The following is a 15,171-nucleotide window of genomic DNA, read 5'->3' as shown; positions in this document are numbered from 1 at the left end:
AGGGACTGGGAGGGGACTGGGAGGGAACTGGGAGGGAACTGGGATAGACTGGGAGGGAACTGGGAGGGACTGGGATGAACTGGGAGGGACTGGGAGGGACTGGGAGGGAACTGGGATGGACTGGGATCCCAGTTCAAACCGATCCCAGTTCAAACCCGATCCCAGTTCAAACCTGATCCCAGTCCCCGTTTTATCCCAATCCCTGTTTTATCCCAGTCCATATTTGATCCCAGTTCCTGTTTTATCCCAGTCCCTAGTTTATCCCAGTCTGTAGGATCCCACTCCCTAGTTGATCCCAGTCACTATTTGATCCATTTAATCCCAGTCCAAATTTAATCCCAGGCTGTAGGATCCCAGTCCCTGTTTGATCCCAGCCCAGTTTATTCCAGTCTGTAGGACCCCAGTCCATAATTTATGTCAATCCCTATTTTATCCCAGTCCATTTGATCCATTTGATCCCAGTTCTCCCTGGTTGATCCCAGTCCGTGGGATCCCAGTCCATATTTGATCCCAATCTCTGGTTGATCCCAGTCCATATTTGATCCCAGTCCAGTGTATCACAGTCTGTAGGGCCCCAATCCCTATTTTATCCCAGTCCATAGGTGATCCCAGTCCATAGGTGATCCCAGTCCATAGTTGATCCCAGTCCAGTGTATCCCAGTCTGTAGGGCCCCAATCCCTATTTTATCCCAGTCCATAGGTGATCCCAGTCCATATTTGATCCCAGTCTGCACAATCCCAGTCTGTAGGATCCCAGTCCCTAATTTATCCCAGTCCCTATTTCATACCAGTCCATGGGATCTCATTCCATATTTGATCCCAGTCCCTAATTGATGCCAGTCCCTAATTGATCCCAATTCCTATTTGATCCCAGTCCATGGGATCTCAGTCCATATTTGATCCCATTCCCTATTTGATCCCACTCCCTGGTGGATCCCAGTCCATATTTGACCCCAGTCTCGAGTTGACCCAAATCCATATGATCTCAATCCCAATTTAATCCCAGTCTGTAGGATCAAAATCCCTAAACTCAATCCCTATTTGATCCCAGTTCTCCCTGGTTGATCCCAGTCCATGGGATCCCAGTCCATATTTGATCCCAATCTCTGGTTGATCCCAGTCCCTGTTTGATCCCAGTCCATAGTTGATCCCAGTCCAGTTTATCCCAGTCTGTAGGGCCCCAATCCCTATTTGATCCCAGTCCATAGGTGATCCCAGTCCATATTTGATCCCAATCCACATCTGATCCCAGTCCCTAGTTTATCCCAGTCTGTACAATCCCAGTCCCTATTTGATCCCAGTCCATATTTGACCCCAATCTCTGGTTGATCCCAGTCCATTTTTGATCCCAGTCCACTTTATCCCAGTCTGTTGGGCCCCAATCACTGTTTTATCCCAGTCCACAGTCGATCCCAGTCCCTCTTTCATCCCAGTCCAGTTTATTCCAGTCTGTAGGATCCCAGTCCATAATTTATCCCAGTTCCTGTTTTATCCCAGTCCATTTGATCCATTTGATCCCAGTTCTCCCTGGTTGATCCCAGTCCATGGGATCCCAGTCCATATTTGATCCCAATCTCTGGTTGATCCCAGTCCCTGTTTGATCCCAGTCCAGTTTATCCCAGTCTGTAGGGCCCCAATCCCTATTTGATCCCAGTCCATAGGTGATCCCAGTCCATATTTGATCCCAGTCTGCACAATCCCAGTCTGTAGGATCCCAGTCCCTAATTTATCCCAGTCCCTATTTCATACCAGTCCCTAATTTATCCCAGTCCCTATTTCATCCCAGTCCATGGGATCTCATTCCATATTTGATCCCAGTCCCTAATTGATCCCAGTCCATATGGCCCTGCACACATTCCAGAGGTCTGGAATTTCAGCTCCCAGCCAGGAAAAGACGTTCCCTTTGTCCTCGAAGGCAAAGCTCTTGAGAAGGGGCTGAAAACCAAGCGGAGCAAAATCCTACAGAGACATTTCACTGCTGGTCTCCGACTTCAGCTCCTGAACTAAGAATTAAAAAAATAATTGGGAAATTAAATAACTAAAAAATCAGGGGCGGGTCATTAGGGGCAATTAAATTAGGGGAGGGGTCCATTAAATCAGGGGAGGATCTTTGGTGGATCCTGGGGCAATTAAATCAGGGGAGGGTTTTTGGAGGTCCCTGGGTCAAGGGAGACACGGAGAGAGAAACAGAGCAGGGACAGAGAGGCGGGAGGAAATGGAGGACACAAACACAACCAGCTGAGAAGGTGGCACTGAGAAAAACAGAACTGCCATGGACTGGAAATGAACGGCAAAGAAATCAGTAAGTCTGAAAGTTTTATTTGCTATCAAATACATCCCAGCCACCCAGCTCCACACAATCCCCATCCCAGCGCTCCAAATTGGGATCCCACTTCTCCCCATCTTCTCCCAAACCCATCCCACCCTGGCAGCTCTGGAATCGAGTGAGATTGGCGGGGGATTGAGGTTTTTTTGAGATGGGAACAAGGAATTTGAGGTGGGACTGAGTCTCTGAGGATTAAAATTCACTTGTTTTCAGTGGGATGTGAGAATATCTGAGGTGAACGAGTGATCCCTCTTGGCTTTTGGAGCGCAAAGCGGTTGAGGAGAGAAAACAAATGAAGGCCAACAGAAAAGGAGAAGCAGCCAGGCGTGCTCCCAACATGGGTCACAGGGAATGTGGGTCACCAGGGCTGTGCCCAGTGTGGCTCCTCCCGTGGGGGATGGAGTTTAGCTCTTCTCGCACGCGGGGCACTCGCAGGGCTTCCCTTACCGGTGCCTCCGCTGGTGTCGGGTCAGGTTGGAGCTCTGTGAGAATCTCTTCCCACACTGGGGACACTCGTAGGGCCTCTCCCCAGTGTGGATCCTCTGGTGCTGGATCAGGCTGGAGCTCTGGGCGAAGCTCTTCCCACACTCCCCACACTCGTAGGGCCTCTCCCCAGTGTGGATGCGCCGGTGGGTGATGAGGGTGGAGTTGTTCCTGAATCCCCTCCCACAGTCGGGGCAGCAGAAGGGCCTCTCCTCTGTGTGAACCAGATAGTGCTGGAAGAGATCGGCTCTGGTCTGAAACCTCTTCCCACACTCGGAACAGTGGTAGGGCATCTCCCCAGTGTGGATCCTCTGGTGCTTGGTCAGCTCAGAGCTCCACCTGAATCCCTTCCCACACTGGGGACACTCGTAGGGCCTCTCCGCAGTGTGGATGCGCCGGTGGGAGATGAGGGAAGAGTTGTGCCTGAATCCCTTCCCACAGTCGGGGCAGCAGAAGGGCCTCTCCTCTGTGTGAACCAGATAGTGCTGGAGGAGATTGGCTCTGGTCTGAAATCTCTTCCCACACTCAGAACACTCGTAGGGTCTCTCCCCTGTGTGGCTCACCTGGTGCCTGATCAGGCTGGAGCTGCATCTGAAGCTCTTCCCACACTCAGAACACTCGAAGGGCCTCTCCCCGGTGTGGGTCATCTGGTGCCGGATAAAGTGGGATCTCATCCTGAAGCCCTTCCCACACTGGGGACACTCGTACGGTCTCTCCCCTGTGTGAATCACCTGGTGAGTGATGAGGTGGCTTCTCCGGCTGAAGCTCTTCCCACACTCTCCACACTCGTAGGGCCTCTCTCCAGTGTGGATCCTCTGGTGCTGGATCAGGCTGGAGCTGCATCTGAAGCTCTTCCCACACTCCCCACACTCGTAGGGCTTCTCCCCAGTGTGGATCCTCTGGTGCACCGTCAGATTAGAGCTCCACCTGAATCCCTTCCCACACTCCGAGCACTTGTGGGGCTTCTCCCCATCACGGAGCTGCTCAGGGTCCCCCAGCTCCGAGCTCTGGCTCCGTCTCCGGCCGCCTCCCCGGCCCAGGGTGGCTCTTTCCCCCTCAGATCCCCGCGATCTGCCTTTGCAGCCCCTCCTCGTGCGGGATCTCCGGGGCTTTTCCTCCCCGTCGGGTTCCTGCGCCGTGGAGCCGCTCAAAACGGCCTCTTCCACCAGGTTCTGCCGCGGGGATTTGTCCTCCCTGCTCTCCATCCTCGGCTCCTGCTCGGGGCAGGAAGGACCAGGAGAGGCTCTTCCTCTTCCTCGCAGCCTCCCAGGGGCTGGGAATGGGAACTCCTGCTTTGGGGAAAACAAGGGATGGGCACCATGAGTTGGAAGCTCCCTCTGTGCCAGTCCATCTCGAGAAGTCCCCGGCCACCTGGGCTCCATAAGAACCTCCCAAACACCGAGATCCAGCCCTGAAAAAGCCTCCCAGGAGCTCCCCGTCCCTGCTCCCTCCCCTCGGCTCTTCGGGGCTCCCCCCTGTCCCAGCTGCGGGGGTCACGCTGGGATTGGGGGTCCCCCTTCTCCTCGCTGCCCGCCCTCCCCAGGCTGCCGGCAGTCCCGGCCATCCCAAAAGCTCCCCCCTCTTGGCTCTCCCCATTCGGGGCTGCCGGGGCTGCTCGGGCTCCCTTCTGCCCTTCTTCTCTGTAAGAGAAGGGTGACCTTTTTGTTCGATGTAGCTGCAGATGTTAATTTGTTTCAAGGATATAATTTAAGCAAATTTGTTTTTACAGCGGCAGTAGGCACTAGGCTGTGAATTGCTGATAACACGCATTCCTAAGTTTTTACAGCGGTAGTAGGCAATAGGCTTTGCATTGCTTAACTGATAACACGCATTTCTAAGATAACACGTATTCTTGAGACTGTGAGAATCCCCAGATCAAAGGACACCTGTGAGGAAGACAACCAGCCTTCATCCCATGACCATCAGGAGGCAGAAAACGACCACCTAGCAACAGAATGAGACTGTGCAGAAGAAACGAGTGAACTAAGGAGGAAGATAAAAGAGCGAACTAAGGGACCACAAGCGCGGCAGTTTGGCGGAACTGTGGCTCCCCTCTGTCGCGCAGCGCTGCTTTGCTTTCATATACTCAATTAAATGAATTTAAATAAATTCTGTTAATCGGATCGGATGGCCTCTTGTGCTCACTCATAACAATTTGGTGCCGTGGCTCGGATCGCGGATTTGGAGGACCCCTCTCTGGGAGAGGCGCCACCACTCCGCTCTTTTGAGCGGACTTAGACTGGGGGTCTTGTCCTCATCCCGACCGACGAACCCAAAAGCCTTGAGAGGAAAGCAAAGAAAGGGAAGCGGGCCCAAGATACCCCTTAAATTTTGTGCACAAAGTCCGGACGAAGGCGCAGGACGCATAAGTATGAGGGTTCCGTTCGGGCGGGGTCGGGATCCCGGAGTGTGGCGAGTGTGTGAGTTGCATGAGAGGGGAGCCGGCAGCCGGACTCCCCAAGTGAACGCGAACCCTCAGTAGTGCGGTTCCCAAAGCCCGCGAGGGCCTGGGCCACGAACCAGGGGAAGCGATTGTGATTATTTGATTATCTGTGTGTGTTAGAAGGCACTCCGGAGGAATGGGGCAGGGGAAGAGTAAATCCCCCTCCCCAGTGGGGGTAAAACTCCCTTCGGTTCCTAAGGACAGTCCCCTGGGGTTCAGGTTGACCAATTGGGAACACTTCCCAGGAACGAGGGGGAAGGATAAAGCAAAAATGATACATTACTGTATAGAAGTGTGGGGAGGGAAGGAAGTTTCCAAAAATGCATTCTGGCCCATATTCGGGTCCTCAGAGGAATGGGTTAGACAAGCTCTAAACATCTGGGTGAGCACTAAACAACCCCCTAACCCGGAGGAGAGTGACTATGCCAAGATCTGGGTGAGCCGACCGGAGGTGCTTGTGTTCAAACTTTCCAAAAAACCTAAGGGGAAAAGAAAGGGACGACCAGAGGAACTGATAGTAGCCCCACCTCCTTATGTTCCTCCTGTACCACGAGCACCCCCTCTCCCCTCATCGGATGATGAGTCTGACTCAGATTCCGAGCAGCCTGGTCCAGTCACCCGGAGCAGGGCAAAAGGCAAACTGTTTCCCTTGAGGGAAATGCCCATGGGGGGGCCACAATCAGGAATAGGATTCATTTCTGTTCCCTTGAGCTCAGGAGATGTGAGAGATTTCAAGAAGGAGATGGGAAACTTATTAGAGGATCCTTTAGGTGTGGCAGAAAGAGTGGATCAATTTTTGGGCCCCAATATATACACTTGGGAAGAACTGCAGTCCATACTGAATATCCTATTTACGGTTGAAGAAAAGAACATGATTAGGGCAGCTGGGATGCGGGTCTGGGATGCCCAGCCGGCACATGCTCAACACCCAGCTGACACTAAGTGGCCTCTTCAAAATCCTATTTGGAATAACCAAGACCAGGCTCATAGGGCCAATATGCGGGACTTCCGAACCATAATAATTGACGGTATTCGGGAATCAGTCCCCAGGGGTCAAAACATCAATAAAGCATTCAATGACAGACAGAGGAAAGATGAAACACCCACTGAGTGGCTGGAGAGGCTGCAAAAGAACTTCCAATTATATTCAGGATTAAAACCGAATGATCCAATGGAGCAGGCAATATTAAAAGTGCATTTTGTATCTAAGTCTTGGGACGATATTAGGAAGAAGATACAAAAGATGGAGGATTGGCAGGATAGGGATTTGGCAGAGCTGCTGCGGGAGGCGCAGAAAGTGTACGTCCGGAGAGAGGAAGAGAGTCAGAAGAGGCAAGTTAAAATGATGGTTGCTGCGGTAAGGGAAAGTAGGAGCATAGAGACAGGACAGAAGAAGTTTACTCGAGACAAAGCGGGTAATAAAGAAAGGGGGGGGGAAACGGAAGAAAAGACTTGTTATTACTGTGGCAAAAAGGGACATTTCAAGAGGGAGTGCAGGGTGCGGCTTAGAGATGAGAAAGAATTCAAGGCCGACTAGGGGGGGTCAGGGGCTCTACTTTATGGGGACCCGGAGACATCAAAAGGAGCCCTTGATAAAATTAAAGGTGGGTCCCCAAGGCCAGGAAATAGAATTCTTGGTCGATACAGGGGCGGAAAGATCTACCATTCAATTCCTGCCCCAAGGCTGTACCCTGTCAAAACAGACAGCCATGGTAGTAGGGACAAAAGGGGAACCATTTGAAGTACAAATTATTAAAGAGGTAATGGTAGAATCAGAAACTAAAATGGGGGTGGGTGACTTCTTATTAGTCCCTGAAACAGATTACAACTTATTGGGAAGGGATTTAATTGTTGAATTGGGAATTCAAATCGAAGTGGTAGAAAAGGAATTGAAAATCAGGCTCTGCCCTCTCCGATTGGCAGATGAAGAGAAAATAAATCCTGAAGTATGGTACAATCCAGGAACCGTGGGCAAATTGAATATGACTCCATTCACGGTAAAGATCAGAAACCCTGAGGTCCTGGTGAGAATAAAACAGTACCCTATTTCACTAGAGGGAAGGGAAGGATTGAAACCCGAAATTGAAAGATTACTAAATAAAGGATTATTGGAACCATGTCTGTCGCCTTTTAACACCCCCATACTCCCAGTTAAAAAGGCAGACGGATCCTATCGGCTGGTGCATGACCTTAGGGAAATTAATAAGCGAACCGTGGCTCGGTTCCCAGTAGTGGCAAACGCCTATACCCTTTTGAGTAAATTGGGACCTGAAAACGAGTGGTATAGTGTCATAGACCTGAAAGATGCCTTTTGGGCCTGCCCCCTGGACGAATCCAGTCGAGACTATTTTGCCTTTGAATGGAAGGACCCTGATACGGGGAGGCGACAGCAACTCAGGTGGACAGTGTTACCTCAGGGGTTCACCGAGTCTCCCAATTTATTCGGGCAAGCCCTGGAACAAATTTTGCAAGATTATAAAACAGACCCAGAGGTAAAGCTAGTTTAGTATGTGGATGATTTGTTAATAGCAGGTAAAGAAGAAGACAAAGTCCGGAAAGAAAGTGTCAAACTATTAAATTTCCTGGGGCTGAAGGGATTGAAAGTTTCTAAAGCAAAACTACAATTTGTGGAAGAAGAAGTTAGGTACCTGGGACATTATTTGAAAAAGGGAGAGAAGAAAATTGATCCAGATAGAGTACAAGCAATCCTATCCCTGCCTTTACCGCAAAATAAACGACAAATTCGTCAGATATTAGGACTTACAGGGTATTATAGGCAGGGAATTGAAAACTATAGCGGGAAGGCAAGATTTCTGTATCAAAAACTTACCCAAGATGGGCACCTTAAGTGGACAGAAGAGGAAAAATCTAAATTCCAAGAATTAAAAGAAACTCTGGTCCATGCTCCAGTCCTGAGCCTCCCAGATTTAAAGAGGCCCTTCTTTTCATTTGTCAATATCACAGATGGGGTAACTTATGGAGTACTTACCCAGGACTGGGCGGGGAAAAAGAAACCTATTGCATATCTATCTAAAATTTTAGACCCTGTAAGTAGGAGATGGCCGGGCTGCTTACGAATAATTGCAGGCTGTGCAGCGTTAGTAGAAGAAACAAGGAAGATCACCTTTAATGCCACCCTGAAGGTATTAACTCCACATAACATACGGAGTGTGATGCAACAAAAAGCAGACAAATGGATATCTGATGCCAGGCTCCTAAAGTATGAGGGGATTTTATTAGAAACCCCTAATTTCACTTTAGAAATCACCTCATTGCAAAATCCAGCCTCCTTCCTCTTCGGAGAGCCAGAGACTGACCCACTGACTCACGACTGTGTGATCACTATAGAAGAGCAAACTAAAATTAGACCTGACTTGGAAGAGGAGGAGTTAGAGACTGGAGAAAAACTGTTTGTAGATGGATCATCCAGAATAGTAGAGGGCCAAAGAAAATCAGGGTATGCCATAATAGGGGGACCTGACCTAGAAGTAATTGAGTCCGGAGCCCTAGACAAAGCATGGTCAGCCCAAGCCTGTGAAATATATGCCATCCTAAGAGCCTTGGAATTATTAAAGGGAAAAGAGGGAACCATTTATACAGATTCTAAATATGGGTACGGGGTAGTACATACATTTGGGAAATTATGGGAGGAAAGGGGCCTCGTGAATTCACAAGGAAAGGACCTGGTGCATCAGAGATTAATAGTAGCCCTCCTGAAGGCCTTGAGAGGCCCTGCAAAGACAGCTGTAGTTCATTTAAAAGGGCATCAGCGGGGAATGGATTACCGGAGTAGGGGTAACAACGCGGCGGACCATGAAGCGAAGAAGGCTGCAATTATCGAGGCACTGACCTTGAGCGAGAGAGCTGGGAGGGATCCTACAGATACCTCAGAGAATCCTGGGTTGAACACCCAGGAGAAGCTTGTATTTACTGTAGAAGAGCGGGAGAAACTTGCGAAATTGGGGATAAAAGAAGAATCGGGGAAGTGGCTGTTGAAGGATGGGAGGGAGGTTCTGCCTAGGGCCGTAGCCCAGCAGATGCTTAATAAATTACACCAGAAGACACACTGGGGCGCTCAAGGGCTGGTAGACCACTTTGCCACCCATTACATGACTGTGGGTCTCCATGATCTAACAAAAAGTATTACTAAGGGTTGTCCAACCTGTTTACGTGTAAATAGGAAGAATTTAAGGAAGCCACCCTTGGGAGGGAGACCAGTGGCAAAGAGGCCTTTTACAAATTTACAGGTGGACTTTACTGAGCTTCCCAAAGTGGGGAGGGTAAAATATCTTTTAGTTATAGTAGATCATCTAACACATTATGTGGAAGCAATCCCCACCGCTAGAGAGACAGCCCGAACGGTGACAAAGGCCCTGCTAGAGGAAATAATACCCAGGTATGGGGTCCCAGAAACAATAGACTCCGATAAGGGCCCCCACTTTACTTCAAAAATAACACAGCTGCTGGCAGAAGCCCTGGGCATAAAATGGGAACAACATACTCCCTGGCACCCCCAGAGTTCAGGGAGGGTGGAAAGAATGAATGGAGAAATTAAGAAACAACTCACTAAATTGGTACTAGAAACTAAGTTATCTTGGATAAAATGTCTGTCACTAGCATTATTAAATATTCGGACTCAACCACGAGCAGACATAGGGCTTTCCCCATTTGAAATGTTGTATGGAATGCCCTACTCCCTGGAGAAAGTTCAATCTAATCCTAATATCACTGACCAAAGTATTAACAAATATTTAACTGTTTTAATGAAATACAAGAAACAGTTATGGGAAAAGGGGATGTGGGCCCAAAGACCACCATTAGATCTTGTATTACACCAGGTACAACCCGGCGACTGGGTTCTCATCCAAAGCTGGAAGGAAGATTCAATCACCCCAAGGTGGGACGGACCGTATCTGGTTTTAATCACCACTGATTCCGCAGTTCGTACGGCAGAAAAGGGATGGACCCATGCTAGCAGAATAAAGGGGCCGGTGGACCCAACTCGATTCCATGCAACTTCCAGAGAGACGAGCTGGAAGATTGATGGGAAGCCAGGGGATTTGAAGCTAACAGTAAAGAGAACTCTCAAGTAATTTTAATGGACACTGCCAGTTCCGGAGACATTTGGGTCAGGAATGACTGGGGATTGCAAACACAACTGATAGGAGAAACAAAACCCCCAGGATACTGTAAGCATTTAGAAGATTTAGCTCAGCAGCCCTATTATCAGCCCATCCGACTCGAATAGGAGCAGAGACCTTGGGAAGGGGAGGGCCATGCCGAGCACGAAGATATTAGAGTAAAATGTAGCTGGTTAGATTGTGATTGTTACCCTTTTGCTTGCTTTTCTTGTAAAATTTGTAAAGGGCTGTGGTGGGCTCACTGTAGAAAGGGGAGGGCTCCAAAAAGTGTGTGCCAACGCTGCTGGCTAGAACAACGCAAGTTGACCTCTGAAATATTGAATTATAAGGTCGCCACTCGGGAATTGACTAAGGAATCTCCCGAGTGGTGGAGAATTTTTGTGAAGGGAATAAACCCTGAATTCCATTGCTACCACTCCAACGAGCTTTCAAGTCCATTTCTTACGGACATAGTCCAGGTCAAGTGTCGCAGACTGGTCAAAGGGCTTAGGTGCGACACCCCACAATTAAATGAGAAAAATTGGAACTCCCGGAGGTTGAAGTGGGAGAGAGGAAATAATCCCGCCCCTGAAGAATATCTCTGCTGTCAAGAAGATGGCCTACCCTGTAGCTTGTAGCAACCAAGTTGACAGGCGAGACAGAGAGGTAGCTAGTGGGGATGAGGGACCCTCCCAAATCTTAAGAAGAAACACTGACCACCATAGGCACGGGAATGGTGACAATGGAATGAGAAAAAGTGGGAATGAGAAAAAGTGGGAATGTGAAATTGGGCGTGATAAGCAGCATCCCCTGCAGTGCGTACTACTCAGCCCTAAAGATTCTTGCGTTTGTGATGATATGCTTTCCTCTCCAAAGTGTTGCTACTGAAACCCATGAACCCTTTAAATGGACATTAAGTAGGTGGGAAAATCATGATACTCGTTACAACCTGCAGACTGTGATGACCCCCGGGGCGCCAAGCTTTAAAGCTGGAGTATGTAACATGACCAAGAATCCAAGCTGTGGGCGGCTGTTAAATTTGACAAGTGCCCTGCTTCAAATTTGGGGAGGTCATATTGTAACCTCCCCGGGCATTACTACTGTGGTTATTGGGGTTGTGAGACAATAGCATCAGCATGGGCCCCAGGGGGAGGGTCAGATAAATACCTAAGGGTGGGATATGGACCAGCTGGATGTGTAAAGCCACAAGAATGGCCATGGGCAGGGAAGAATTTACTCGGGAACTGTACTTTCGTATACCTCAATGTTACTCATCCAAATGACCCAGGGTGGCTGCTGGGAAAGACATGGGGAATTAGGCATTGGATAGAGGGACACGATTTGGGAAACCTAATACTTATTAAAAAAAAAAAAAAAAAAGAACCTATTCCCTATGACCCAGCACCAATTGGACCCAACAAAGTAATAAGTGACATTAAAACTAAAACAATCAACTACACGGAGACAGAGGTTATTACCAACCACATTAGTATAGATGAGCCAGGTGCTCCTAAACCCGAACATGCCACCTTGTGGAAAATAATGCAAGCCACATTCGGCGTTTTAAACTATACATACCCAAACCTGACAGAGGGTTGCTGGCTCTGTTACATGATGAATCCACCCTTTTATGAGGCGATAGGATCCTTTGCCAAAACCAAAAGAATTAATGGGACAAACCCAAGAGAATGTCTGTGGAAACAGGGAAAAGATAGCACCCCAGGAATAACCCTAGCACAAGTAAGAGGGAAAGGGAAATGTGTAGGAAAAGTACCCGCAATAATGCAACACTTGTGTGAGACGACAATCAGCATCAAGAGAAAAGATAAACCGGCAGAATGGCTCCTGCCGGCGCCTAACACCAAATGGATATGTAATACACTCGGAACCACCCCTTGCTTATCCATAAGGCTTTTCAATGAAAGTTCAGATTATTGTGTACAGGTGTTAATTGTCCCTCGCATATCTTATCACCCAAAGGAGTATGTACTAGAGCATCAAATAACTCCCGAACACCATCTAGTCAAAAGAGAACCACTCACCGTATTAACGGTAGCAGTCTTGCTTAGTGTGGGTGGAGCTGGAGTGGGAACGGGGGTAGCCTCCCTAGTAAATCAATAACAAGGTATGAAAAATTTACGGGTATCCGTAGATGAAGACTTGAGCAGAATCGAAAAGGCCATAGATGGGTTAGTAAAATCAGTCAGGTCCCTCTCTGAGGATGTGTTACAAAATAGACGGGGACTTGATCTATTATTTTTACAATAAGGGGGGCTCTGCGTTGCCTTGCGAGAAGAATGTTGCACTTATGCAGAAAAGAATTAATACGGTTCAACGAACAAAAAGAAGGATAAAAGGGAATGGGGGAAATTGTAAGAGAAGGGTGACCTTTTTGTTCGATGCAGCTGCAGATGTTAATTTGTTTCAAGGATATAATGTAAGCAAATTTGTTTTTACAGGGGCAGTAGGCAATAGGCTGTGAATTGCTGATAACACGCATTCCTAAGTTTTTACAGCGGTAGTAGGCAATAGGCTTTGCATTGCTTAACTGATAACACGCATTTCTAAGATAACACGTATTCTTGAGACTGTGAGAATCCCCAGATCAAAGGACACCTGTGAGGAAGACAACCAGCCTTCATCCCACGACTATCAGGAGGCAGAAAACGACCACCTAGCAACAGAATGAGACTGTGCAGAAGAAACGAGTGAACTAAGGAGGAAGATAAAAGAGCGAACTGGGGACCACAAGCGCGGCAGTTTGGCAGAGCTGTGGCTCCCCTCTGTCGCCCAGCGCTGCTTTGCTTTCATATACTCAATTAAATGAATTTAAATAAATTCTGTTAATCGGATCGGATGGCCTCTTGTGCTCACTCATAACACTCCCCGTCCCTGCTCCCTCCCCTCGGCTCTTCGGGGCTCCCCCCTGTCCCAGCTGCGGGGGTCACGCTGGGATTGGGGGTCCCCCTTCTCCTCGCTGCCCGCCCTCCCCAGGCTGCCGGCAGTCCCGGCCATCCCAAAAGCTCCCCCCTCTTGGCTCTCCCCATTCGGGGCTGCCGGGGCTGCTCGGGCTCCCGGGCTCCCTTCTGCCCTTCTTCTCCGCTCGGGGCCGCAGGGGCTCCAAGGAGTCCCCCCGAGGGGCCTTTTCCGCTCCGCTTCGCACTTCTTCCTTCTCCAAACACGCCCCAAAAAACCCAGCCCCGGCACCCCCCAGGAGATCTGGCCCGAGCTGCCCCTCCCCGCTCACCTGCGGGATGGGGGCGATGATCCCACACGTGGGGGCTGCGAATTCAGGCAGGGCTCCACCGCGCCATCCCCTCGGCTCCGCTCCATCCGCCTTTGTCCCTCCTCTTCCTCCTCCTGCCGCTCCTCCTCTTCCATCCCCCCTGCTCCTCCTCCTCCCTGAGCCCACCTCCCGCTCCTCCTGCATCCCTGCCCTTCCCTCCCTGCCCTTCCTTCCCCCTCCTCCTGCTCTCTGTGCCCACCGCCTTCTGCTCCCTCATCCCTCCTCTTCCATCGCTCCTCCTCCTCCTCCTCCTGTGTCCCGTCCCCTCCTGCCTGTCCTCCTTCATCCCTTCCCTTCCATCCTTCTCCTCCTCGCCATCCCTACCTCCTTCTCCTCCTTCATCCCCCTCCTCCTCCTCCCTTTCCCCATTTCCTTCTCCTGTTTCCAGCTCTACTCACTCTCCTCCTTCACCCCCTGTGTTCCATGCCATCCCAGTTCGTGCTGGGATTTGTCCGGTCCGTGTCTGTAGGATCCCGGTCCATGTCACCTCATTCCTGTTTATCCCAGTCTGTTTGCTCCTGATCCCTGTGGTCCCGGTTTGTGCAGTCCCAGTCTGTAGGATCCCAGGCCAGGTTATCCCGGGCTGTATGGTTCCAATCCATAGGATCGCATTCCACAGGGTCCCAGTCGCTTTTTTATCCCGGTCCATGGCATCCCAGTTCCATATAAATCCAGTCCAGTTCATCCCAGTCCATACAGTCCCAATCTTTATTTGATCCCATTCCCTATTTCATCCCATTCTATTTTATCCTTGTCCTAGTCCCTATTTGATCACATTCTTAATTTTTCCCCAGTCCATAGGATCCCTGATCCATATAATCCCAGTCCGGTTTATCCCAGATTATTCCAGTCCATAGGATCCCCGATCCATATAATCCCAGTCCAGTTTATCCCGGATTATTCCAGTCCATAGGATCCCCGATCCATATAATCCCAGTCCAGTTTATCCCAGATTATTCCAGTCCATAGGATCCCCGATCCATATAATCCCAGTCCAGTTTATCCCAGATTATTCCAGTTCGTAAAATCCCAATTCCATATAATCCCTGTCCATAAAATCCCAGATCCATATAATCCCAGTCCATAGGGTTCTCGGCCCTATTTAATTCCATTCCATTCCAGGCTATCCTAGTCCAGTTTATCCCGTTCCATAGGATCTCAATTCCATAAAATCCCAGTCCAGTTCATCCCTCTCCATAGGATCCCAGATCCATAGGATCCCAGTCCAGTTTCTCCCAGTTTATCCCAGTCTATAGGATCCCAGTTCAATATAATCCCAGTCCAGTTTATCCCAGTCCATAGGATCCCAGTTCCATATAATCCCAGTCCAGTTTATCCCAGTTCTTAGGATCCCAGTTCCATATAATCCCAGTCCAGGCTGTCCCAGTCCAGTTTATCCCGTTCCATAGGATCCCAGTCTCTCAGGTACCGCAGAAAACTGGGATTACTGGGGAGCACAGAATAATGGGTGGAAAATGGGATAGTGGATGGGAAACTGCGATAATGGGAAACT

The 15,171-nt window shown here is 49.4% G+C and overlaps 1 protein-coding gene and 1 long non-coding RNA gene across 4 annotated transcripts; one reads left to right on the top strand and one right to left on the bottom strand.

Annotated features, from left to right (window-relative positions):
• Positions 1–131: 131 nt before the first annotated feature.
• LOC146764408 (uncharacterized) lies at positions 132–4,932 on the top strand. Its single transcript, XR_014950875.1, has 2 exons — positions 132–619; positions 701–4,932. It is a non-coding gene; the product is annotated as an uncharacterized LOC146764408 (long non-coding RNA).
• Positions 2,303–15,042, bottom strand: LOC146764407 (uncharacterized). 3 transcript variants are annotated; one of them, XM_085564875.1, is made up of 2 exons: positions 13,620–15,042; positions 2,303–4,101 (listed from the first exon to the last, which is right to left on the bottom strand). In XM_085564875.1, exons 1-2 carry the CDS (start codon positions 13,800–13,802, stop codon positions 2,770–2,772), a joined length of 1,515 nt encoding a protein of 504 aa, XP_085421001.1. In that variant the 5' UTR covers positions 13,803–15,042; the 3' UTR covers positions 2,303–2,769. The 3 variants fall into 3 exon arrangements, with proteins under 3 accessions (XP_085421001.1, XP_085421002.1, XP_085421003.1); XM_085564876.1 differs by having other exon boundaries at positions 2,303–4,098; XM_085564877.1 differs by having other exon boundaries at positions 2,303–4,098; positions 12,415–13,718.
• Between the last annotated feature and the right edge of the window lie 129 nt (positions 15,043–15,171).

Source organism: Lonchura striata, chromosome 34, assembly GCF_050655825.1.
Source record: "Lonchura striata isolate lonStrDom1 chromosome 34, ASM5065582v1, whole genome shotgun sequence".
Taxonomy (NCBI): Eukaryota; Metazoa; Chordata; class Aves; order Passeriformes; family Estrildidae; genus Lonchura; species Lonchura striata.
This window is presented reverse-complemented; position numbering and strand designations above follow the sequence as displayed.